The 26,422-nt window shown below is 34.9% G+C and overlaps 1 protein-coding gene across 2 annotated transcripts; it reads right to left on the bottom strand.

Moving 5' to 3' along the window:
* Positions 1-713: 713 nt before the first annotated feature.
* Positions 714-26,346, bottom strand: rad54b (RAD54 homolog B). Of its 2 annotated transcripts, none has more exons than XR_012392112.1 (15): positions 26,275-26,346; positions 22,348-22,522; positions 21,916-22,132; positions 14,381-14,512; positions 11,874-12,167; positions 10,458-10,620; positions 10,154-10,379; positions 9,648-9,855; positions 9,414-9,553; positions 8,463-8,759; positions 8,207-8,355; positions 6,280-6,541; positions 3,638-4,434; positions 3,143-3,343; positions 714-1,368 (listed from the first exon to the last, which is right to left on the bottom strand). XR_012392112.1 is itself a non-coding variant. In XM_683887.11 (15 exons), exons 2-15 carry the CDS (start codon positions 22,519-22,521, stop codon positions 1,145-1,147), a joined length of 2,754 nt encoding a protein of 917 aa, XP_688979.4. In that variant the 5' UTR covers position 22,522; positions 26,275-26,346; the 3' UTR covers positions 714-1,144. The 2 variants fall into 2 exon arrangements, 1 of the variants encoding a protein (XP_688979.4); XM_683887.11 differs by having other exon boundaries at positions 3,638-3,704.
* Between the last annotated feature and the right edge of the window lie 76 nt (positions 26,347-26,422).

Genomic DNA, 26,422 nt, shown 5'->3' with positions numbered 1-26,422 from the left:
CTGTCACTCGAGGGATAGAGGACTATGAGAGACACTGGCAAACAAATCAAGGCAAAAACTAATGTCATTTTCTTGTAAATTAAACTGTTTTGTTTTTACTGTTATAAGTTCATTGCAAAATGTCCAAAAAATACTGTGCTAGTTAATACAAACAATGTTTTCTATTCATTTTTAAACATTATTAAATAAATTAGGAAATTACCCATGGTAAATTACCCCACCTATATTTGCCTTCGGCCCACTAGCCTTATTTAAGTTTGGTTTTTGGCCCTTCATAAGAAAAACTTTGGACACCCCTGTATAAGAGAAAACACTGAGAACAGTAAATCTCAGAAAATACTGAAAACGGCCAAAAAAGAAAAAAAAAAGAAAAACATGTTTGACCACATTACACTGTGAAAACTATAAATATATAGATATGAATAAAATGTAAGGTTCTGATGTGGAGCTTTATGACTCAGTGCAGGAGAAAACTCATTTAGATCTTTTTAAATATTTATTTTGATTAAACACAAACACAAATTGATAAAGTGTGAAAAAAACAACTATATTTTATAGATTTTCTTTACGTTAAACTGAAAATCTAATTAAAATTAAAAAGCCCAAAGTCTGAAAACTGACAAGTGCATAAAAAAAACTGTATTTCCCTGCAATGTTGTAATGATGAAAAATATGTTTAACATTAAACTATCCACACTAAAAAAAAACAGTGATAAAGGGAGGAAGAAATGTAATAATTTAATAAGAAATTTCCGACCGAAATGTGACATTTGCATCCATACACACCAACAAAAACAGGCAAGCTACATTTTGGACAAATTAAAAGAGAAACTGTGTTTTTAGGCAGGTTTAAAATAGAAACAGGACTGAGCTCATGCATTTGTCTGACTATTCCCTCTTCTATTAATGTTTCTGAGTGCGTTATTAATCTATTTCTGTGCACTGCTCTGATTCATTCTGGCAAAAGGAGCTCATATCAAAATCAGCGGGGTCTCTAAATGGACACTAGTGCACTAGCTGCACACAAATATAACTTTTGATGAATGAAGAAACATTTAAAAATGAAAAATTTAATGTTAAACTATATATATTGGTTACCTCCACAAAGTGTAAGGGCAGTGGGTTTGTATACAAGTGTATGAGTTTAGACTGTGGTTTTGGATTTAGAAGTGCTTTGAAAGGCATATGTAATGTGGTTACAGGCCTGATTTAGGTAAATATCACCATATGATTGAACAGCTCCTGAAAAATGCCTCCAGTGCATGAGCTCAGACATGCTGACTCGCTGTGGGACTGATATTGCGTTGTCGGCTTGGCGACCCAGCTGACATGACCTTCCAGTGTCCTCACTGGACTCCTTCACAGAACCTGCCACAAATACATGGAAATTAATAAAAAGGCATACTAATTCAATGTATTAATTTAGTGTTCAGCCATCAATAATCAATCATATTCAGACATATCATCGGCAACCAAATTGGTATGTGCCAATAATTGCTTACTTTTAAATAATTTCAGCATTTGGTTTCCTTTTTTCTGAAGTTTTATAGTCAAAACTTGAGTTTATTTAGCCAACAGTTTATACACAAACACAAATATACATACATACTGTAAATACAATCACTGGCCACTTGATTAGGTACATTCTGCAAGTACTCTTCTCAGACATTATCATCCGGATGTCGCAGCAGAAATCGAGACTCATCAGACCAGACAATGTTTTTCCAATATTCTATTGCCTAATTTTGGTGAGCCTGTGTGAATTGTAGCCTCAGTTTTCTGTTCTCAGCTGACAGGAGTGGCACCCGATGTGGTCTTCTGCTGCTATAGCCCATCCGCTTCAAGGTTGGACATGTTGTGCTTTTAGAGATACTCTTCTGCATACCTCGGTTGTAACATGCAAATATTAAAATCCGTACTGCACATGTAAATATTAAAATCTAATCACAAATAGCTAATTTGTGAATTCATTCAATTTAATTTTACATTAAAAAGATAAATTGTCCACTTACAATATATGTTTAACAAGCAGTTTATTTACAAGAGAAAAAAAATATAGAGAAAGAGAGTGTTTTGAGTTTCAATGCTAGGGCCCCATACCTTGAAATACTTTTGGCCCCCAAATCAGAGTTTGGCCCTGACTGCAACAGATCGTCTTGACCATGTCTACATGCCTAAATGCATTGAGTTGCTGCCGTGTGATTGGCTGATTAGAAATTTGCATTAACAAGCAATTGGACAGGTATACCTAACAAAGCGGCCAGTGAGCATTCATATACTGCTCGCACACACACACACACACACACACGAACACAAGCAAGCACGCACGCACACACGCACGCACGCGCACACACACACACACACAAAACAAAAAAATTTGAAAATAGCTAAAGACATATTAGCCTTCTTGTGTATTTTTTTTTTAAGTGCAGAGATTTTTTTCAGCTACTTTCTTATTACTAATTTCTTTTATCTTTGCCATGACATCATAATATAATATTTTACTAGTCATTTGAAATGGGGTTCTGCAATTAATTAAGACTCAATTTAGATTTTGGCTTTCAATAAATATAAAAAAACATTCATCAAGATCATTGCATCATATACCGCCCCATTTTAGCTGTCCACAATGCTGCCACATGAAAATCAGTAAGACATGAAACATGACTTTCACAGCATGGGACGTGCTTGATTAACTGACATGTATTTGAATCATAAAAATAATATAAAATAATGTGGAAATTGTCTTTGCTCAATCAAACATCACTTAAACATTTAAAGAAGAATTTGAATTTCACATAAGGGGGAAAAATGTCTTTAACTGTACATATAAATTAAGAGACCACATAAAAACAGGTTTTCTGTACTTATTAGCTATTGTTTTAAGTTAAATCTAAATATTTGTTTTATTTTATGAAGGTCTGACAAAATTTCTTCCAACTTACAAATAAAAATATTGTCTAAAATATTGTAAATGTTCAATTCAATTCAATTCAATTCAATTCAATTGAATTGAAATGTTCTTTTTCTCCAAAACTGCATGCGTATGGAACTAATTAAAGGTCCAAATAAATATCTGCATGAGCTTTCTCCTTTTATTTTCAAATTATTTGCATTTATTTATGTATGTACTTTCCGTTACCTGGTGTATTTCCATCTCCAGAGCACTTGCAGTTCAGTAAGTCATGTGTGAGGCAGGTGGTATTAGGGTCAAACCTAAAAAGGTCTCGCAGCTCCTCAGCCGAAAAGCTAATATGCTCAGCTTTTTTGGTCAGGTCCACCACTGTCCCAGAAAGCCCTTGTTTACTCACCTGCCTCTGATAAATCTTCTCTTCTATGGAACCTACAACAGACACATCCACACTTTTGCTGATCCAAAAGCCACGTGCAAATTGTAAACAAATGCTTTTTTCCATCAACAAATAATAAAAGTGGGTCTCATCATGTGATATGTGTCATAACAAAGTCTATTGATGAAGTGTAAAAAACATTATAACTGATGAACACTTGTGGGACGTTTTAGGTCAAGAGCTGCTTGATGTTGCACAGTCATAACAAACAGCTACTTTTACACACTGACATACTGTACAGGGTGATTACACTCGTTTTATAGGTAACGTGCAAATGTTTTGGTTACCTGTTGTGAGAAATCTGTAGATATGAACTGTTTTCTTCTGTCCATCTCTCCACACTCGTGCCATGGCCTGACAAATGAATATTTATTAGAAGATCTGAATTCTTCAAAACAGCATTTCATTGAAATCAAAACAGCAAAACAAAAATCACGGTGACATATAATTTTTGCTATTTACTGTCACCTAGTGGTCTGCATTGAAAGTGCAATTAAGAAAACTGTCCATGTATAACAGATGTGTTCTTATCAGTGATGTCCTTACTATATGGGGGTGTAAAACTGTACTACTTAATATTGGAAAAAGCGTAATGGTTAATATGCCTCCTAAGAGGCAAATCAGCCAATCATATAACAGCATTAATGTCAGTGGGCAGCGTTTTACGACAGTCTTTTTGACTTTACACATTGCAGAACTTATTTTATTGTATTTATTCAATTTATTATTGATATTGTAAAATAATCATGGAAAGATTTGTCACGGTGGCGCAGTGGGTAGCACGATCGCCTCACAGCAAGAAGGTCACTGGTTCGAGTTAAGGGTGGGTCAGTTGGTGGGTCAGTTGCATGTTCTCTCTGTGTTGGTGTGGGTTTCCTCCGGGTGCTCCAGTTTCCCCCACCGTCCAAAGATATGCACTACAGGTGAATTGAATAAGCTAAATTCACTGTAGTGTATGTCTGTGAATGAGCGTGTATGGATGTTTCCCAGTGATGGGTTGCAGCTAGAAGTACCACTTCGTAAAACACATGCTGGTTAAGTTGGTGGTTCATTCCGCTGTGGCAACCCCTGATTAATAAAGAGACTAAGTCGAAAAGAAAATGAAAGAATGAATGAATAATCATTTTAAAAAAATGTAACATGTAACATGTATTAATATAATAATGAAGACTTAATCATCTGTTTGGTCAATGAACTATGAAATGTGAACGAATATTAATTTTTTAACAGCTTATATAAATAATAAAATACAATGAAGCTATAGAAAGAACAGCATTTTATTAAATATTATGTACCCTTATTATATAATCATCAACATCATCATATGTCATAAGTTATACAAGTTATTGTAGTTCTAATCTATAAAATTCAGCTTTTTTATTAAAGATAATATAATTCCGTGTTTATTAAACATTCAAAAATTCCTATTATTTATTAAAATGCATTATAAATAATATCAGTCAGGCTCATGCCAGACATAGTACTCATTATTATTCATTTATTCACTCATTTATTTTCCTTCAGCTTAGTCCCTTATTTATCAGGGGTTACCACAGTGGAAAGAACCACCAACTATTTCAGCATCTGTTTTATAAAGCAGAAGCCCTTCCAGCTGCATCCCAGTACTGGAAAATAGACATACACTCTAACATTCACAGATGCACTAAAACACTACAGCCAATTTTGTTTACCAAATTTACCTGTATCGAATGTCTTTGGAGTTTAGACTGTGAAGAAAACTGGAGCACCCAGAGGAAAACCACACAAACACAGGGAGAACATGCAAACTCCACACAGAAATGCCAACTGCTCCAGCCAAGACTCGAACCAGCAACTTTCTTTCTGTAAGGTGACAGTGCTGACCACTGAGCCACCGTGCCGCCTACTCATTATTACAATAATACAAATATAGTCTAGTTTCGGGTAACATTAAAACTGGAGATACAAAAAGATATTTTAGCCCAAACATTATGTAAACACATATATTGCTCCTTATTTGTTATTGTATAGTAAATGCCACAAATAAGTGCTTGTTGGGCGATGCAGTGGCGCAGTAGGTAGTGCTGTCGCCTCACAGCAAGAAGGTCGCTGGTTCGAGCCTAGGCTGGGTCAGTTGACGTTTCTGTGTGGAGTTTGCATGTTCTCCCTGCGTTCGCGTGGGATTCCTCCGGGTGTTCCGGTTTTCCCCACAGTCCAAAGACATGTGGTACAGGTGAATTGAGTAGGCTAAATTGTCCGTAGTGTATGATTGTGAATGAGTGTGTGTGTGGATGTTTCCCAGGGATGGGTTGTGGCTGGAAGGGCATCCGCTGCATAAAAATGTGCTGGATAAGTTGCTGGTTCATTCCACTGTGGCAACCCCAGATTAATAAAGGGACTAAGCCACAAAAAAAATGAATGAATGAATGAGTCATAGTTGTTGCAGCATTCCATTCTCTGCCTTCTTATTAAAAAAATAATTTTTTATCAGGGTAAAAATTACTTACGTTTCACCATGAATGCTTTATATAATGTAAAACATGTAGATTAGTAAACAGGCTGTCGATTCATTAACATATAAGCTATTTTCTCACAAAAGCAGTTAATCTGTATTGTGATGCCTCTCCGTTGACATTTAAAAATTGGCCTCGCTTCCCATGTTCTGCTAGACAGAAACCGCTAGCACTAACTTTTATGCCTTTTCGGCTAAAGATTTTCAGATTGTCGTAAATCATTCATTTATTTTCCTTCGGCTTAGTACCTGATTATCAGGGGTTGCCACAGCAGAATGAACCTTTTACCTTGTCATATATCAGCTTGTCTAATTACATTGTTTCTAACCAATTTTGAAAGGCAACAAGTTGCATTATTTCTTTTTTGTGTCATACTGCAATAAATATGCAGTGGTTTTATTGTTGGCTTATTATTTTCTACTGTAGCTTCTACTGACCTGTATGTCATTGGCAGGATTCCAGTCTATATCATATAAAACGAGGTGAGAGGCACCGATGAGGTTTAGTCCCACTCCTCCAGCTTTGGAGCTGAGCAGCAGTAGAAAGCTGGACGAATGTGGGCTGTTGAAGGAATCAACAATTTTCTGCCGCTGGCCAACTGGTGTCTGTCCATCAAGACGACACCATTTATAGCCTATCTGATCACAGACGTCCTGGAGTAAGTCAAGAGTCTGTGTGTGGTTGGACACCAAAACAACCCTAGGGAGAAAAAGACAGAAGAAACTGGACATAAGACTGATAATAAAGTAAGTCAATTAATGGACATTCTCAGATTCAGCATGCTGATGGTGGTCGACCACAGTTATGTTAGGTGTTATATGTTGTTGATGAATTATGATAAATCAAAACTGTTATGTTTTTAATATAATATAATATAATATAAAATAATATAATATAATACAATATAATACAATACAATATAATATAAAATAAAATAAAAAAATATAAAATAATATAATATAATATAATATAATATAATATAATATAATATAATATAATATAATATAATATAATATAATATAATATAATATAATATAATATAACATAATATAATATAGGGCTGCATGGTGGCGTAGTGGGTAGCAGGGTGAGTTGGCATTTCTGTGTGGAGTTTGCATGTTCTCTCCATGTTCATGTGGGTTTCCTCTGGGTGCTCCGGTTTCCCATGCGATACAGCTGAATTGGTTCGGCTAAAATTGTCCATAGTGTGTGTGTATGAATGAGTGTTTATGGATGTTTCTCAGTGATGAGTAGCAGCTGGAAGGGCATTCACTGCGTAAAACATATGCTGGATAAGTTGGCGATTCATTCCGCTGTGGCGACCCCAGATTATATAAAAGGGATTGAGCCAAAAAAAAATTAATGAATGAATGATTCATATAAAATTATTGTGGGCGGCACGGTGGCTCAGTGGTTAGCATTGTCGCCTCAGCAAGAAGTCCCCGGAGAGTACAGAGCTATTACTTAAAAAAATCAATTACCATGTGGACCTTAATAAAGTAGTGAATTATCTTCAAAAGTAATAAATTAAGACACTGCAGAACACTGCTAATAATCTAAACTCATCTTAGTTAAAAGCAGTTTTTATTAAAAAAAAACATTTTAAGGTCAAAATTATAAGCCCTTTTAAGCTATTTATTTTTATCGATTGTCTACAGAACAATCGTTATACACTAACTTGCCTAATTATCCTAACCTGCCTAGTTAACCTGATTAACCTAGTTAAGCCTTTAAATGTCACTTTAAGCTGTATAAAAGTGAAAAATATCTGAAAAATATCTTGAAAAATATCTAGTCAAATATTATTTACTGTCATCATGGCAGAGATAAAAGAAATCAGTTATTAGAAATGAGTTATTAAAACTATTATGTTTAGAAATTTGTCAGGAAAATCTTCTCTCCGTTAAACAGAAATTGGGGTTAAAAATAAACAGGGGGGCTAATAATTCTGATTTCAACTGTATATTTTTAAATGTTTTTTTCAGTACGTTGTCACTGTAGATCTCAAAAAACTAGTCTGCTGATTTTTTTATTTTTTCTAGTAAGTTTGGCTAGATCGAGCACCCACCTTCAAGAATCTCCTAGATGTGAATAAACTGATTTTTTTCTGTACTTATCAATAGTAAAATCTTAAAGTAAATGATATTATAAGGTCTGACTGCAGTAGAATGTGTGGTATCGTCAGCATTAATAACCTCGTGAGCAGTGTGCCGACATATGGCGACACTGCATTTCGGGCATTGCAAGTAAAGAGTCCTGGCTTGCAGATCCTTCCCTATCTCAGTCTTACTTTGCTTTCTGTTTCTTTTCACAATAAAGGCAAAAGGGCCAATAATAAATAGTGAAAAAAGGAATGTGTGGTACCTGTCTGTGCGATTGACATGCTGTATGGCTGACAGAAGGTCTGTTAACACTAAAAGTTTGCCAGAGTCTGCTGTGCTGAAGGCGCCGGTGGAGTATTCCTCAGGAAAGAGCTCCTTAACTTCACCCTCATACATCTCATCTGCCTTTTCCTGTTGAATAACACAAAGAAAACCATCAAGCACTTGAATTTATAACATAGCAGTAAAAAAAGCTGCTGTAATATTGAAATAAAGAGCATGACAGAGCACATCCGTACCTGTAGTGTGTTGTAGAGCAGTGCAGGGTGGTTGCAGAGTTTCTTAAGGGCGTTGATGCATACAAGGTGAGGGCTGTGTGTGTAAGTGTGAGAGCCAGACAAACAGGCTCTTATGGGTCGCGTGGACAGAAGTACCCTGTACAGACGAATTTGCAGCTCGGTGGGTTTGCAGAACACAGTCCACTCGATCCGCTCAGATAAATACTGATTAATGATCTCCTGAGTGCGGCGTAATGTAAAGACACCTGTCAGACGAAAGAGCTCAGCAGCACGCTCTTCTCCAATACACCGCTCTTCCTGAAACACAGATTTATAATCTGTTCTGATTTTTAAACTGGGATCTGGGGACACCCAGGGGGATGAAGGGAAGAATAGGGTAATTTTGGGGTAAAAAATAAAGGTAAAAGCAAACAAACAAACAAAATAATAATTGTAATAATAAAATTTTATATTTATTTAAATAAATAAATGAACAAACAAACAATTTAATGAATAAAATATGTAAATATAATTATGTATTTTAAATATATATTTCGGCATTACAATTTTATTACATAATTTTATTACAACAATTATTATAACAATAAAATAAATAAACAAATAAATCATTTAATTTAAAAAATTGAAATATATATAAATGTCATCTTTACAATTTTATTATATACAATTGTATACCACCTAAATCAATTAATATATGTAATTATTATTATTATTATAATAACAATAAAATAAATAAACAAATGAATAATTTCAAAATATATAGAAAATAGTATATGATAAAATTGTACAATGATGCAATTTATGTAAATATAATGTTTTGCATTTTATTTATGAATATTTGAAAATATCTACATCATTTAATTACAAAGATCAATTCTAATATCACCAATTACAAGAAAATAATTTGTCTGTTATTATTTCCAATGGAGATGTTTGATTAAATCTTCTTACTTCGGTGCAGCTGGGCTGGCGAGATCGGAGAATGGGCTCTTCATAAATCTTCCTGTAGGCCGCAGATGTTCCCAGAATTCCTGGATTTACAAACTCGATGATTGAATAAAACTCCTGCAGATCATTTTGCACCGGAGTACCTGTTAAATGAATTAGTCATTTTATACATAATATTATACTACTGCACTTACATGTATGTGTGTTTGACTGAAATATATAAATAAAAAGTAAAACCTGTTAAAATAAGCCGGCGTGTGCATGAGAGGGCTGTGAGAGCTCCAGCTGTTTTGATGTTGCTGTTTTTTAGGCGATGACCTTCGTCACAGATGAGGACTCCAAAATCCAGTTCTTTCAGCCGGTCCACAGAGCGCAACAACATCTCATAGCTGATGACCAGGACGGAGCAAAGAGGAGAAGAAACAAAGTCTTCCACACGGTGATCCTGCAGAGACAACATATATATGCTTTAAAAAACACTTATTTTTATTCGAGGACATATGAAATTCAGTAACCGGCATTTAATGTAACAAAAAGCCTTTATTTCAGTTAAATGCTGTTTTTTTAACTTTCTTTTCATTAAAATAATCTAAAAAGTAAAATGTATTAAGTAACATAAAACTATGAAGCAGGGGGAAAAGCAACATTGATAACTATAAATCATTATTAATCATTAAATAGCTAAAGTGTTTGATTTTAATAGAACAGCAAATTAACACATGATAATCTTCTTCTGTACACACCTGGTCCACGGTGTAAACACTGATTCTCTCTCTGCCCAGCCACTTGTTGAACTCAGCAGCCCAGTTCTTCACCAAACTTCCAGGACAAACCACAAGTGCTCTTTTCATTACGGGACGTCCACCATAGGGCCCCTGCCTGAGTAATGTCCACAAAACACAAACACACTGCAGAGTTTTCCCCAATCCCATCTCATCTGCTAGAATCGCCCCACAGCGGCCAGCCAATCTGCGAAAACACAAACATGTGTGTAAACAAAGACGAGCATATGAAGAACATAGCAACAACCGATCAACTCTTATTTACCTCATTCCCATTAAGCATTCGTAAAGGAAGACCACGCCCTCTTTCTGATGTGGCCGAAGGTGATTGGTCAAGTGAGGGTCGATGACCACGTCAACCAGTGGAGCTCCAGATTTATTATACTGCCACTGGTGATCTGCTGTAGGCCGTGGCATCACCAGGGCTCCTAAGGATGAAAATCAATAACTTGTAAATAAAATAAAATGGAAATAAATAAAATAATTTTTTATTTAAATAAAATTTAAATAAATGAAATAAAATTAAAGAAAATTTATTTAAATTTAGAAATTTGTAATTTCTAAAAATAAAATGTAAATAAATTGTAGAAATTTGAGATGTCATTCAGCAAACATGTTTATATAAAAATGTAACATATTTTTCTGACCTATAATACAACCCCTGCAGGGTTCATACACATTTTTCCTACAAAAGTTCTGATTTTTCCAGGACTTTCAAGTAAATTTTCATGACCTAATGTTTCATGTAATGTCAACATATACGTGGTAAATCATAAGAAATGTTTACATTTATAACAGCAAATTATAAAACACGTAATCCTTACCTGCAAAATCAAGTCAGGTGATCGCATGGGACCAGAAGAAGATCATTTAAAATAAGAAATTTTAAATATGGAGCAATCGCTCACTTTTATTAATGTCTAATCATTTTGTTTAATCCCGCCCCCTTTTCGAAGCGCCGTACAACAGAATTTTGCAAGCACAAGCTCTAGTGTGACCGCAGCTTAAGTCCCTTTGGACAAAAATTTCTGCTAAATGTAAATGTAATTTCTATGATTTTTTCCAATGCCTTGTGGGTTTTTCTGTTTTTTCAAAAAATTTTCCAGGTCATGGAAAATTCCTTGACTTTTCCAGGTTTTCCATTACTGTATAAACCATACATAAAAGTATGTAATCGGCACTCTTGGAAGATGTTCATTCAAATGTTTAATTGTGTAGAAAAAAACAAACACATACATGCCACAAAACTATTTGTTGATCTGCAGTGTGAGAAATGTTATGTATTAAATAAATATTAAATGTATCAACCGCCATATGAATATAACCCACCAAGCAATTTTGTGATTAATAGACACCTAATAGACATCTAAACGTACACATCCAGGCTAAAACAAGGGTAAATTTGGGCTGTCAGTAAAAATCAAACAGATGTCTAACAATACTTAAAAAAATAAATTAGTCATCAAATAGAAAGGTTAGCCAGACTTTACATGTTCAGTCACTCATTCTAGTTTATTTGATGACTAGTGTCTTTGGCTTATTGTTAGACAACGATTAGATTTTCACTGGCAGGCCAAACTGAGTCAAGACATCTAAATTTAGACATCTATTAAACACAAATAATGGTTGCTGAGAATCTGTATGTATTGAAAAAAAAGGTGGAATTGAGTATGTGCTATACCTGGTGCGTTCGGGTCATATCGAGGTTTACAGATTGGTTTGTCAAGTTCAGAATCTGTAAGTGCGCCTCCCTTGAGCGCTGGCTTGGTAAAGGATTTGGATACCGGCCGATATGCAGGAGTCTTCGAGACTGTAGGGCTTTCTGCAGGAATCTCGACAGCCGCATCTTGGAAACAGCGGCCTTTGGCATAGTCTTGATCAGATATGACCCCCATGACCTCTATTTGCTTCCCTCCAACCATAAGAGTCTGACCCTCACACAAACTCTCCAGCTCTGATGCCTTGTAACCTGAACCTAAGACAAAAATACGGATTTCAAACACAAAGACTAGGAGAAGATATAATACTTTATGTGATTATATATATATATATATATATATATATATATATATATATATATATATATATATATATATATATATATATATATATATATACACATACATATATATATATATATATATATATATATATATACACATACATATATATATATATATATATATATATATACACATACACACACACACATATATATATATATATATATATATATATACTGTATACATATACATATATACAGCGGGGAAAATAAGTATTCAACACTTTATGTTTTATACTGAAAATAATGTTTCTAAAGGAGCTGTTAAAATGGAATTGAACTAGATTTTGGGAAAAACCCAAACAATACAAACCAAAAATGAAACAAAACAATACAAAAAATTTTAAATCCGTTACGTGTAATAACAATGGAATGACAAGGAAAAAGTCCTGAACTACTGAAATGTATTTAACACTTTAAATAAAAGGCTTTTTTGGAGATGGCAGCTTACAGATGCCTCTCATGTGGAGTTTTTCACAGACTTCAACAGAGTGTAAAAATCTTGATGACTCTGTGGATCTCGTCTATCAAATCTGATCTTTAATTTGCTTTTATTTTGAATTCAAGTCAAGTGATTGGCTGGGTCATTCAACCAGCTTTATTTTGTTTTTCTGAAAGCATTTGAGAGTTTCCTTGGCTGTGCTTTGGATCATTGATTTGCTGAAATGTTTATCCTGGTTTAATCTTCATTGTCCTAATATAGTTGTTAGACTGAAGCAGCTAATATTCATTTACAATGATGAAGGGCAGAAAATTGCTGAAAAATACTGAGTTATTTCAGCTGCTGGCTGGACTTTCACTGCATTTCTACAGCTCCCTTTATTCATGTGTTCAGTACTTTTTCCCTGCGTCATTTTATTTTGTTTTGCATAACTTAATTTGTAAACTAGATTTGTTTTTTGATTTGTAATTTGAAAAGTAGATTTGTTTTATTTGCATATATGGATTTCTTTGGTCGCTACCAACATCACAATTTAATTCAAGTCAACCCTATGTTTAGAAATATTTTTTTGGGTAAAAATTATGATCAATTCTTTTGTAAAATTGTGTTCAATGCTTATTTTCCCAGCTAAAGTCTTTTGAATCGGTATGCATGGCTACTAGATGAAAACACTACTGTTATAACCACTCCGAAACTAAATATGAAACCACGATTTTTATAATTCTTGATCAACCTATTAGCCTATGCGGTTTCTTTTGATGCGTAAATAAAACCTATAATGGCATATAGTATTACTTTTAACACAGACAAGTCGTTCTATGTCAGCAGCTGGTTTGTTAGAAAAATCAACTGTAAAGAAGATCATTTCCGTAAATGTATGCACTGAATTAGCCTACATATTACTTTTGTTTTAAAAGAACTTTAATGATTAAATAAAACTGTCATGATTTTAAAAAGCACTGAATGCTATATTTCATCAACTAATTTAAAATAGATTAATATGTTGATGCACAATACGCACAATATATGTTTGCATTCACTGTTTTATTTGCATGTTGATTATGACATATTAAATTTAAACTGCAATAGTTTTGGATTTTGTTTATTGTAGTCTTGTAGAGACTACAATGACCTATAAATAATAAATTAAACAATAAAAAAATAACAAAATTAGCTGATAAAAAAATTATTACAGTTTAGTTAATTAAAATACAGAGCCAAGTAAATCACTGTTAAATAAAAAAGCTATTTTGTTTTTTTTTCCCCTGCTGTATCCATATATTACTAAAGTACGTGCTAAACAGTCATGTTTGTGCCCTGTTGCACCCTAAACAGACTGATGAATATTGTCTCAAATGTAAGGTTAAAGTATAACAACTCAAAATGTAATTCACAAACAATAAAATGACAGCAGATAAAAATGGAATTGAAACTTTTTATGAATTCTTTGCACTTTAGCTATCAAAACATTGTTCAGTGAGAAAAACTAATATTCAGGGATTTGCCAATATTTACATTAAACAGTTCTGTTTCTTTTTTAATGATCCACTAAAATTATTAGATGAAAGAAACAGGGAAATTTGCATCCCACACACTAGTATACAATGTCAACTCATTTAATCCTTAAATACGTGTTTATGTACAAATCTGAATGTGCTGCTCGAATGTGCTTTGATTATCTAACCTCGTCCAATGTCCCGGCCCTCCATGTCTTTAAGGACAACCGTTCGCCCTCTGGCAACAAGCACAGCATCACCTTCCCAGCGCTTATGCTTCCTTGAAGAGGCCTTGCACCATATAACACTATAGTAGTGAGCTTTAAAATAAACAGATAATGAATCAGCAGCGATAACACAACATAATAATAGCCTAAATCAAACATAATGCTTAGTTACTGTGCAGTTATTATATTCATAAACTAGAAATGTGCCTATATACTGTATAAACTGATCAGGCATGTTTAAATGAGATCAAAACTGTTACATAGGTCACAACTTAATCATATATACAATTTTTAAATTAATGTGCCCTCAAAATTATTAATTAAACAAATCCAACAGTAATCAAATCCAATTCCTAATGGACTAATTTAGTCTTGCCCGACAGTTGGTCTCAGCTTAGAAGCTATTTACTGTAAGTCTGACAAACCTAATAACAAAAGAGGAAAATACAGTAGTAATATTACCTATTATGCTGTGAATAAGCATTCAAATGAAGCTAACACAAACTGTTTGATTTAGAAGACTCTCATTCATTGCTGTTGCTACGTAACAACCAAAGAATAAAAGCCCATCTCAAACCACAGAGATTAAAGCATTTATGAATTTATTATCAAACACATACAAAATCCAATTGAATTCTCTCATCCACACATTAAAAACATACAATTCTGCTACAAATATCACAAACAATCCTCATACTGAATAAAAAAAAACTGTACAAACAAGAAACAACTGTACAAACAGCATTTTAAATTAACATTTTATGGCTCCCTTTTTGACGTACTTTCAAAAGTGAGACAGTGTACAAAATCACATCAATGGCAATCCTTGCCGCAGCCTGGCAGCTCTCAGTTTCTCCACTTTAACTCTTGACCGGAGTAGCTCCTCCTCCAGCTGCTGCTTTCTCTTAAGCCCCTCCCTCTTCTCCTCTATATATAAACCAAGCTTCCTATGATTGGCCAGAAGCAACTCGTGCTCCTCTCGCATCATCTGCAAAGCCTCTGCCTCAAACGCAGGATCCTTGAATGCTGTCCTCGCCGTGTGATAGGCGCTCCTTCTGGGCCCGTGTGCCAGCGGCGACGGTGGCAGGTGTACAGAGGATGGGCATGGAGAAAGAGAGGCAGCATAAACATGGGAGGCCAATTCCTCTTCCTCCTCGTCTACCTCGTCTTCCACTACTTCACTGTCCCTTTCATTTTGGCCATGGTGGGCTTGGCTGCTCGGGGTGGCGATGGTGATGGGTGACCCGTGGGATGTAATCAGGTGGATATCCGGAGGCGGTTTCACATCCTCAGTCTCCACTCGAACAGCTGTGACTGGAGGATAGTCGGACAGCGCTGGGATGGACAGACTGCTGCCCGGCTGTTCTACAGGAGAGTTTCTTTTGAACTGAAGCCTAAAACAGACACATACACATGCTTCATTAATAATAGACATAAATATGGTAAATTTGAACAGTTCTTTAAAATTGTGATTGAAAGCTCAATTGTTAATCTAAGGCAGTGGTTCCCAAAGTTGGGGTTGGGACAAAGAGGAGGGGTCACTTGGCGATTTCCAAAAATCTAATTCATTTTATTAAACTATTAGAAGTACCATACTTCATCTATAAGCTACAAAAGAACAAAATTAATAGTAACACTGTTAACATGTTAAGAATATACATTAAAAACAACTTGCAGATAAATAGTCATCAGTCTTTCACATTTTTTTTTGTGCCCTCTGGGGTGATTACATTATATAATATGTATATTGAAACCTCTACAGCACTCACATCGATTAAAAATAAAAACAGGCCACAACTGAACATGGAGGATGGCCTCCGAGTGGCCTTCTCCAAAATTAAACAATGAATAGACTTGGGCCGATAGACCATTTTGAGGGATGTAAACAATAACAATGGTCCCAACGGATTTCCTGTTTTACATGCATAATTTCTATAGCTTCAGAGAATCCAAAAAGAGCCACATATTGAAAAATAATGTTATAGCAGCTGTTTTAACATTAAGACATGATTGAATTGCCTCTTTCTACAGTTATGAAATAGTTTGATAACAAGCAGGAAATGTTCATGGGCCAATGACATCACCACATTGAAATGGTCTATTGGTATGTGTAGGCCGTTGTGTGCAAGGATTATTGGTCTATAACCACCTTAGAGGATATTGGGGGTCGTGAGTCACTGGCATAGTTATTTTGTAGGGTTGTGGGCTGAAAAGTTTGGGAACCCCTGATCTAGGGCAGTGGTTATCAAATAGGGGTGACACTAGGGGGCATCAACAAACTTCTAATAAAAAAATGTAATGTAAAATGGAAAATAAACTCGCTTTAGTTTGTTGGTTACTAGAAGGCAAGGTACCAGGACAGGTGCCACTTATAAACTGATGATGGGGGGGTCAAGTTTTACAGTCATGTTCGGTAATATACCTCAGTGAACCAGTTATAAATTTAACAACTACATTTATTTATTATTCAAACTTTTTTTTTGTTTGTTTTTTGAGGGATATTGAGTGGTTCTGGATGACATTTGTGATTAAATCAATGGTGACAGGTTTGCATTCCTGCACCTATTAATGGATGACCATGAAATACTGCACATTTATTTTTTATTTTACTGTTTAACTTCCATGTGTGATCAAGTGTATAATAAAATACAAACAATACATCTAGTTTTATAAACATCTACAGTACAAATGCCTATTTTACAGAAAACATGTTTTGTGAACACTTGTGCTGTCTGTTGGTGCTCTAGATTTGTCAGTTTCAAACCGCTAAATTCATATTTTTGCGGCAAACAGCCATTCAAAATGGTATGAATATACTGTAAGGCTTGAAGCTTACGCTGCTATTCTGAACCAATAATCGGAAACAGAAAGCAGTTGAAGGATGGCCTGTTTAAATTTATTATTTATCTGACTCCACTGTAACTAATCTGACTCCATCAAAGTTGTTATCATCATTGATAAAGAGAAAGAATCTCAACATCTTAAAGCAGGCAAAGTTGTTTATTAAGTTACATGTTTAAATATACAGACATTAGAATGAAACAAACTAACATACTGTATTAAGAAATTAGCTGTAACATATGCACTGCTGAGCAACAAAGACAGTGAAACTGCCTTTGTTAGCATATGAGGCTACGCACTGGTGTGCGGGAGATGCAGAGTAAAAGCCATTCTCCCAGATTACCAGTTACCTTTCCTTATTATACCCTGAGCAAAGCATTGTCAAACATGAGTAAAAACCAACCCCCAAACCAGCTGGATATGAGAGCAAAGTTGAGGAGATAAAGTGGGGGAGAAGAACATTAACATACTCTCCTCAGGCCATGACTCAACAATAGTAAATATATTACAGATTGAAATATAATCAATCAATGTCTTTGTTGATTTCATCACTACAACACTGAAGTCATAAACTGTCAAATGACACCAAACATGACAAAGGTATCTGAAAAAAGAACACAAGCAGATGAATTGTGTATGGTGAAGAGCACATGGTTACTGTAAGCAAATAGCAGAGATGTGTATCGGAGCTGTGAGGAACTCTGCCTCACCAGGAGGACCCATCCCATGCTTGGAATGTCTCAGTAGTCCTTCATTAGCATAGAAGGAAAAGTATATAATATTTTCTCAGCTTACAATACCAAATGTATATTTACACTATCTATTATTTTATTTAGTAATATTATTTAAGATACAGATCAGAGAAAACTATTTCTTAACTATTAAAGAGTAGACTCAAAACACATCTTGTTTTGATGTTCTTCAGAGGGGGATCAAACGTTAATTAGAGGGGTCAGACCTTCCCCCAAACCCCCTTGTAATTCGCACTTTGGGTACCAGTTTCTTGAAACACTAAATTCTTTATGGTTTATATTGCCATATTTATGCAAATTTAATTACAACAACTAGACAACTATATTGAGAATACTTTGTAGCATTATGCAGAAATTAGACTATAGACTGTTTCAAATCGTTGTGAATGTTAAACTGAATTCTTCTAAATTCTTATTGGATATTACATCATTCAACGTGACAACGTGTGACTTTACGTAGAGCTTACGACCTACTAACTAAATTTTGCCTTATGAACGTGGTGCAACTGAAAAAAAGAACAAAATTTAGTTAGAAACTAGCTAGTAGTTACTAAGCCCTTAGTGTGAACTTTACGTTACAGTTAATTACAACAATTTGAAAAACATATTGAGAATACTGTCTAGCATTAAGCTAAATTTTGACTATAGACTGGCAGACTGGTAAATAACTGTTAAATTGAACTTTCATACACTAATGCAAATATTAAAACAAGCATTTTTCCCCCTTAAACAAACCTGTGTCAAAAGTTTAAATAAATTTGAATGTAGCATATGTATGATAAAAATGTTGTAAATCAACCAAACCACAACTATGTTTATTTCCAATCTGGCCATCAGTGTTAATGTCTTTATTTTAATCTTAATGCAAGAGTTTACAATTTTTGAATTTTCAAAATATGAGTCTCTAAGAAAGGGGTTTACCATTAAACTTCACTTATAAATAACAAAAAGTAATCACAGTCTGTTTAAAGAGAAATTAAATCCAAGTGATTAAATGAAGCAGTTATCATATTTATGCACAGCTCTCAGCTGAATTAAACATGTGGTGACCGAGACCAAAAAAAAGACCTGTTATTTTGTCAACACAACAGAAAGTCCAAGATAGAGAAGACAGAGATGCCAGCGGAAAGTAACTCTTCTGGCACACGGTGGCAAACCTGGAATTACTGCAGCATCGGAAATACATTTAATGACAGCCAAATCCCTTCAGCGCTGCAGCTTACCTCTGGCACAGGAGTAAAAAGACAGCCAGTGTTTGAGACTACAATGAGTTTTGATTGCATATGACAGAAAAAAATAGAAATCAGTCAAAATGATGCTTGGGTGTCTCTTGAGTTAATTTGACCTCTAATTGGCTGTGTGTGACACTTAGCAACATTGGGGAAAGAAGTTAGTCAAAGCATTAATCACTATTTTTTAAATTAACATCAGCGAAGCCAATTAGGCCTCCTAAATTGCAAACGAATGGATTTAATTGCACAACCTATTATTTGGTTTAAACTCTCCTTTGGCTGATATTTCGTTTTTTAAATTGCATATGCCCCTGATGATGAGTGTTACTTTTGTTTTGTCTGTGTATGTGTGTATCTGTTTAATCTCACCTGTGGAGTGTGCTGGGCTCTTTGTCCCCTATGTGAAACAGCTGAGGAATCATTTCCATGATGCGCTTGGTTGGCTCCGAGATGCTGCCCCGGTACTCAGGCTGGGCGTGGCTGCGCTGAAGAACTTCCTGCTTGGCACTTTCTTTAAGTCGTTTATAGAGGGTCCGAAGGCCCTGCGCAGTTCTGGGGGGCCTCTCGCCTCCAAAACTATTATAGCGTTCTGCTATGCTGTCCCAGCACCGGTTCTTATCGACGATCACGGCGTGTTTGTTGGTGTGCTCCTCCAGAATTCTTATGTGAGGTTGAACCAGCCGTAGAAGATCCAGTTTCTCAGACAGGGTGAAGTTAGAGGAGCGAGCCTTGCCAACCATGCTGTTTGTCATGAATAAGGTAGACATCCTGCTTTTAGGCTGGTCTCAGTGCTCTAGGTTTGATCTGCTTCTCCTCTTTTCTCTGTTCACTTATGTGCGCAGGCTGCTGCACTGCTTGTCTCAGTTAAACAACACACACATGCACAAACTGGCTCTCAAGCGCACAGACGTAAGAAAAAGAATCAGGCTTAACTAGGCCAGCCTCGATTAGGCCCACGCCTACCCGGGGAGGGCTTTGCTGGAATTCCTTTTAGCTTAAGCTGACGCAGGTTCAGTAAAGCTGCTTAAGCCTGGCCTGACCTACATAACAAACCCGACTACATTAGTCTAGAAACAGCGGAGCTCTGTTGTGCCGCTCATAGCGGCGACATGTGTTGCATTTTTTAACGGCGAACGACCGAGTGCGCGTTTTGAGCGCGTTATGTTTCAGTCGCGTTAAGTCCGTGTTTTGACAGCAGAGAGTGAGTTCGCGCGCCCGCTGAAGCGCCAGAGGGAAACATTAAACTGACGCTTAACGAGCTCGCGCATTATACGCGTCTCGAAAGACAGTTTGTGTGTGAGGGAGAGAGAGAGAGAACTTCTTTTGAGACACCAGTTGCTGACAATTGCTTAACAGCTTGTAGTAAGCAGCTCTGCTCTGTCTTGAATCTGTGCGCGGCTGATCGCATCGCACATATAGTGCCTGTCAGTCAAGCGAACAGAGCGCCCTGATTGGTTAGTTTCAGTTAAAGCCGAAGTTAAAGGAGGGCGATAGAGGCGCAGTTTGTTCAACTCGAGCACTTGCTGAATTCTTTTCCTTTTTCCCCTTCTACTGTACTGAGAAAAAGCGTCTAAACCAGTTACATTTCCTCTTTATTGATCGGAGTTTAGAGCACAACAATCTAGCAAATTATGTAATCGTTTATAAATCAACAGATTATATTATTTATTAACGTGATATTTATTATTGGCGACAATTTGAAAAGTTAACAACAACGCTATAAACGAGAAAAAAAAGACATTTAATTAGACTGTTAACAAGAGAACTGGGTTAATGATGTTGAGGGCACATGATTATCAAACATCAACAAGAAATTATGAAAGAAATCTAATGAAAAGACATAATTCTACCTGTTGCATCATTAAAATGTGTATTTTTAATGAACAAATAAAAAGACATATTTAAATGTGGTTATTTAAATTGTGTTTTTAAATGTCATTTAATAAAGCAATAAATCAATGCTTTTAAAATAACTTAAAATAAATACACAATTTTATAAATGTTTGTTTAATTTATGTTTTAAAACGCTGATTAATCAAACAATAAAAACATATATTTATAGATCATTTAAAGTGCATGTAAATGCACTATTTAAATAGTTAAAAAAAGACATTTGACAAATGCTTTTCTCTTTATTTGACACTTGCTTTTCCAATTTAAAAGTTATTTTTAAATGCATTAATTTATTGCTTTACTCAATGACATTTAAAAAACATAATTTAAATAAACACATTTAAATATGTTTATTTATTTGTCCTTTTAAATAGCGATTAATTTACACACATTTTAATTTAAATTGATAATTTGATTCTTCCTTTTGATTCTGGCCAGCACTCCTGGTCCTCCATACTAGACACCAATATTTTAAAGAATCATAAAAAACGTAATCACTGTCTGGTCATCTGTGAGTTCACTATCATAAAAGTTAGTGTACATCACAATCATTTTATTATTTTGCTTTTGGTACATCATAGTCAGTTTGAACCCAGAACCCATGGTGACTGGAGACACCTGACTTAACAAGCGTATTTAATGTTATGTAACCAAATGAAAATACCTTTTTATTACACTAACCATACTGCTTAGTATTTATTGACATATGCCTTTAGTCAACATACATAATTCAATGATAACAAGGACACATAAAATATGAAAGTGACAGTGTTCTTACCAGTTGTTGTGCAGCTAGCATGAGTGTTTAGCGGTGGTGAGCGCCTGTCTTTATTTACTGATTCTTCGGGTTCAGGAAAGTCAGGCATAGACCTGATGTGGTTTTCCTTACATTCCCCCTGAGGAACCGCAGCACCAAGGACCCTGGCTAGTGCCTTACTTCCTACTGGAGCATCACTTGCAGCTGGAGCATCTCCACTACTCAAACACCTCTGGACCTGCTGGGAGAAATAACTTTTAAACCCAATCACAAATGAAGCAAAATGCACCTCGTCAGGATCATTTCTTTCCATATCGCCATTGTTGCCGCAACACACATCAAGAACTCACCCGAATAAACATTATTATTAGCATCACATATTAATAATGCACATAATAACAAACATTGCATGTCCATTTTTTAATTATCAGGTTTTTTAATTATTAATTTGACCTTATTGAGCAGCACATTTTTTAAAGCAGGTATGGGAGGCGGTGAGGGTTGTGATGGTTCTGGTTGGGGATCCAAACAAGGTGCTCCATCATTCCTCGCTGGACCCGGTGGCATAAATCTGGGTTTCTTAGCAGCATTTCCACGGAGCTGACTCGGAGCTCCAGATCTGCGCATTCTGTCAATAAAGACACACATGCCATGAAACTAGAGCTGCACGATACTGGAAAAATCAGATGTGATATCTTATTTTTCTGTGATAAATATTGCGATATGATTTCACAAGATAGTTTGAATAGCAGTATTTGACGGTTTTCTGGCAAGCCTAACAGCAAAAAATGCTTTTCTTACTTTTCTTTGTCTCATTTATAGTCCAAATATTACAAAATTCTTAGGTCAAGTAAAAATATTGTTTAGTTTTCAACTTGAGAAGAAATAAGTCAAAATTAGGAGTTTTTCCAAGTGAAATGATCTGCCAGTGGAGGAAGTAAAATAATTGTGTTTTTGCATTCAAATGAAGATATTTGGACTAGAAAAAAGACAAATATTCGCAAGAAATTTTATTTTTGCATAAAATGTATATATTCTGTATAAATATAGTAATTAAATACAATTCTGTGGATCCTGTTTAACTATCAATAAGACTCAACATATCTTGCGATGTGACTATTACTTGTGAACACATTGTGATATTGATGCTGAAACAATATATTTTGTACAGCCTTACATAAAACCCTGAAGATCAGAGTAAAAGGGGACTTTTACTTTCCTAAATGTGATATTTGATCAGAATGACCTAAGGATTGATTGGAGCACTCTCTGTGTGTGTGTGTGTGTGTGTGTGTGTGTGTGTGTGTGTGTGTGTGTGAAACCATATCACAAACATACATTAGTATCATTTCATGTTCTTGAGTATAAATTTCACATGCAACTTATAAAAATTTAAATATACCATCACTAGACATTTTTGCAATTTATTAACTGATTTTTCCTTATTCATTCATTAACTATGCATATTAATTATTTAGTCTTTCGATCAACTTTTATATGTAGTGTTTCATATTTGTATTATTTCACTTGCTTGCAGGGCTTTCCATTGTTGTTTACCATTATGTTTGTGGGGTTACATTATATATTTCACTAATTTGTAGAAGGGTTTTTATATTTCAGATTTACAAGATGTTGTTGTGAAGCAGATCTGCATACATTGCATTAGATTTATTTTTTTGACATTGCTTTTGCAGTATTGAGCAATATGATCGATCAAATATTTATTTTGAGTTTATAAATGTACTAATTAATCAGAGGCATGTACTAGATTAGTTAATTAGTTGTTGAATGTAAACAGAGCGATGCAGTGGTGCAGTAGGTAATGCTGTCGCCTCACAGCAGGAAGGTCGCTGGTTCAAGCCTCAAATGTGTCAGTTTACAATTCTGTGTGGAGTTTGCATGTTCTCCCCATGTTCGCGTGGGTTTCCACTAGGTGCTCTGGTTTCCCTCACAAGTCTAAAGACATTCGGTACAGGTGAATTGGGTAGGCTGAATTGTCCATGGTGTATGTGTGTGAGTGGTTGTTTCCCAGTCATGGGTTGCAGCTGGAAGGGCATCTGCTGCGTAAAGCATATGCTGGATAAGTTGGCGGTTCATTCCGCTGTGGCGACCCCAGAATAATAAAGGGACTAAGCTGAATAGAAAATAAATGAATGAATGTACACATGAAGTGTAAATCTGAATTATGTAAATAAATTGTCATAAAATTGCAGTCCTACACTGTAACGTGTTGTTTTTATATATATGAATTTAAATACCAATTTATTATTAATAGTTTATATTTATAGCATTCTGATTTACTAAAGTAATCCGAAAATTGCTATTACGGATACAAAAGATACCCCTGAAACTTAATTCAAACTGTGAAACAGAAATATAAACTTTATTTAATAGAAAATATAATTTCTGACCCTTTCATTAGCATCAAGTATAAAAGAACAAAAATAAAGAACAAAAATTTATTAAAACTACATTTAAGAAATAATTAGCACATTTCTTTTAAACTGGTAAAGTGGTTAAATGTTTTAAAAGGTTAACAGTTTACTCAAAACACACAATGATAAAACAGTAGTTTAAGAGAACAAAAACATTCAAACAAAAAATAAGAAAACAAAGAAAAAAATAAATGATATACAAATACACAAATTATCTCCTTTCTAATGACAAATCCAATTCAATACAAAATCATCTTTCCAGTGACAAATCCAAAACAATATTGCCTAAATTATTTATACACCATCAACAGTCAATGTGTACACCTTTTTGACTTTGTACTTGTCTGTGTCTACATGGGTGTAATGTGTTTTTTTTTCTTTACAAATTTGAGCAATTCCATGCAAATGTTTACCAAAATAGCAAAATACTTTCTAGGTTCTTTGTGTAGGCTCGTATTTCACAGAACTCTAGAAATACTCATAAATGTCTGAGTCAATGTTGTCAAACTAATATATTTGATTTACCAAAGTCACAAAAGTGGCATTTTTACATCTGTCACATGATTCATAACCAAGCTTTTTCCTCATAAATGTCAACTAAAATAAAATCAATGATTTTTGTTTTTATAGTAAGCCGACTCTTATCCTTTAGATTAGCATTGTTTCATTTGGGTTGTGCAGTTTAATTTACAGAATTTCTACAAAGTATGTTGTATACTGTAAACTCGCATACTTTTTTTGGTCACGTCCATAACGCATGTTTACTTTAAAATATAAATAATATTTACAGATTGGTATTTTTCTGATCCCATAACTCTGTGGTTAGTTGTTTTGGAAAATATAAACAGATGGTGCAATATAATGTTATCATAGATTTTCTCTGTGTATTTATGTTTGAATTTTTTACTCAAAATGTCAAACCCATAACGCTGGAATTGCTCATTAATTGTCAGCATTTTTAATAGTTTATTGTTTTATTTTTGAGTATTTTGTTGTATTATGCACTGTCTGTAGTCTGGAGCCAGCACCTAAGCTATTCAATTTAGGTAAAGCTGGTTAAATATCGGCACATTCGTACAGTGACAACTTGTGACATGCTGCCTACATTGTTTAACATGGTACTTTGAAAATTCAATCGAAAGTCACATGTAAGTATTACTTGAAAACAACATTAGCCCTATTTATTTGACTGTGAACAGTGTTGTACTTTGACAGTCGTTGACTGATAATAGGATTAGATTTCCATATTTAGCATTGGCAAAGAATACTTTCTTGGAATGACACTATTTTGGAGAAACTTTACCTTAATAGATTTTCATTCATCATAGAACACGTGCTGCTGCTGCTAATGTGACAGTTAAAGTGCTTTGATTTGAGGTATGTACACAGAAATTGAAAAAAAGAACTTTTGTTGACATTTTTATAATTACATTTTAGTATGACTTTTTAGGATTTTTTTCTTTATGAATGCAATATTTACTACCTAATCAATAATATTATACATGATGTTAAATATTATTATTAAAGTGTAATAAGCAGCCCTGATGAACTGCAAATTCTTTCGTATCAGAGGGTTTATGATTCACTAAAAAGATCCAGTTCATAAGAGTCATTTCATTTGTTCATGAATCGGACAACGCGGGGTAGCTCATCTATATATATCATTAAACTGAACCAGCTCATAAATAATGTTAAGAAGGTCATACTCATTAGAGATGACAAGAATGTGATAAACAAAGAAATAGTTTCCTTTTGGGCGAACCATCCCTTTGCGAACAGGACATTTTTAGCAAGCAGGCAAGCATCTGTTGCTGTCGTTAGCAAAACACGGGTAAACAATGTAAAGTTGAGCCGCGCTGACCGACTCCTTACACCTCTCAAAACATGTCAAATGCATTTGAATTTAATCTACTAATTGTACATAAGCAATACGTAAACCGCTTACCTTGTTATCGAGTTTCCTCTCGTATGTCAATCACTTTGCCTATTTACAAAAACTCCCTCAAAAACGAGTCTCCCGCGGACGTGACGTACCTTTGCTGTGATTGGACAAAACTCGACGTCACGTAAAGTAGGTGGAGTTGAGGAGCTTA

This window comes from Danio rerio, chromosome 16, assembly GCF_049306965.1.
Source record: "Danio rerio strain Tuebingen ecotype United States chromosome 16, GRCz12tu, whole genome shotgun sequence".
Classification (NCBI taxonomy): domain Eukaryota; kingdom Metazoa; phylum Chordata; class Actinopteri; order Cypriniformes; family Danionidae; genus Danio; species Danio rerio.
Note: the sequence above shows the minus strand (reverse complement) of the source record. Positions and strands in the feature narration are given on the sequence as shown.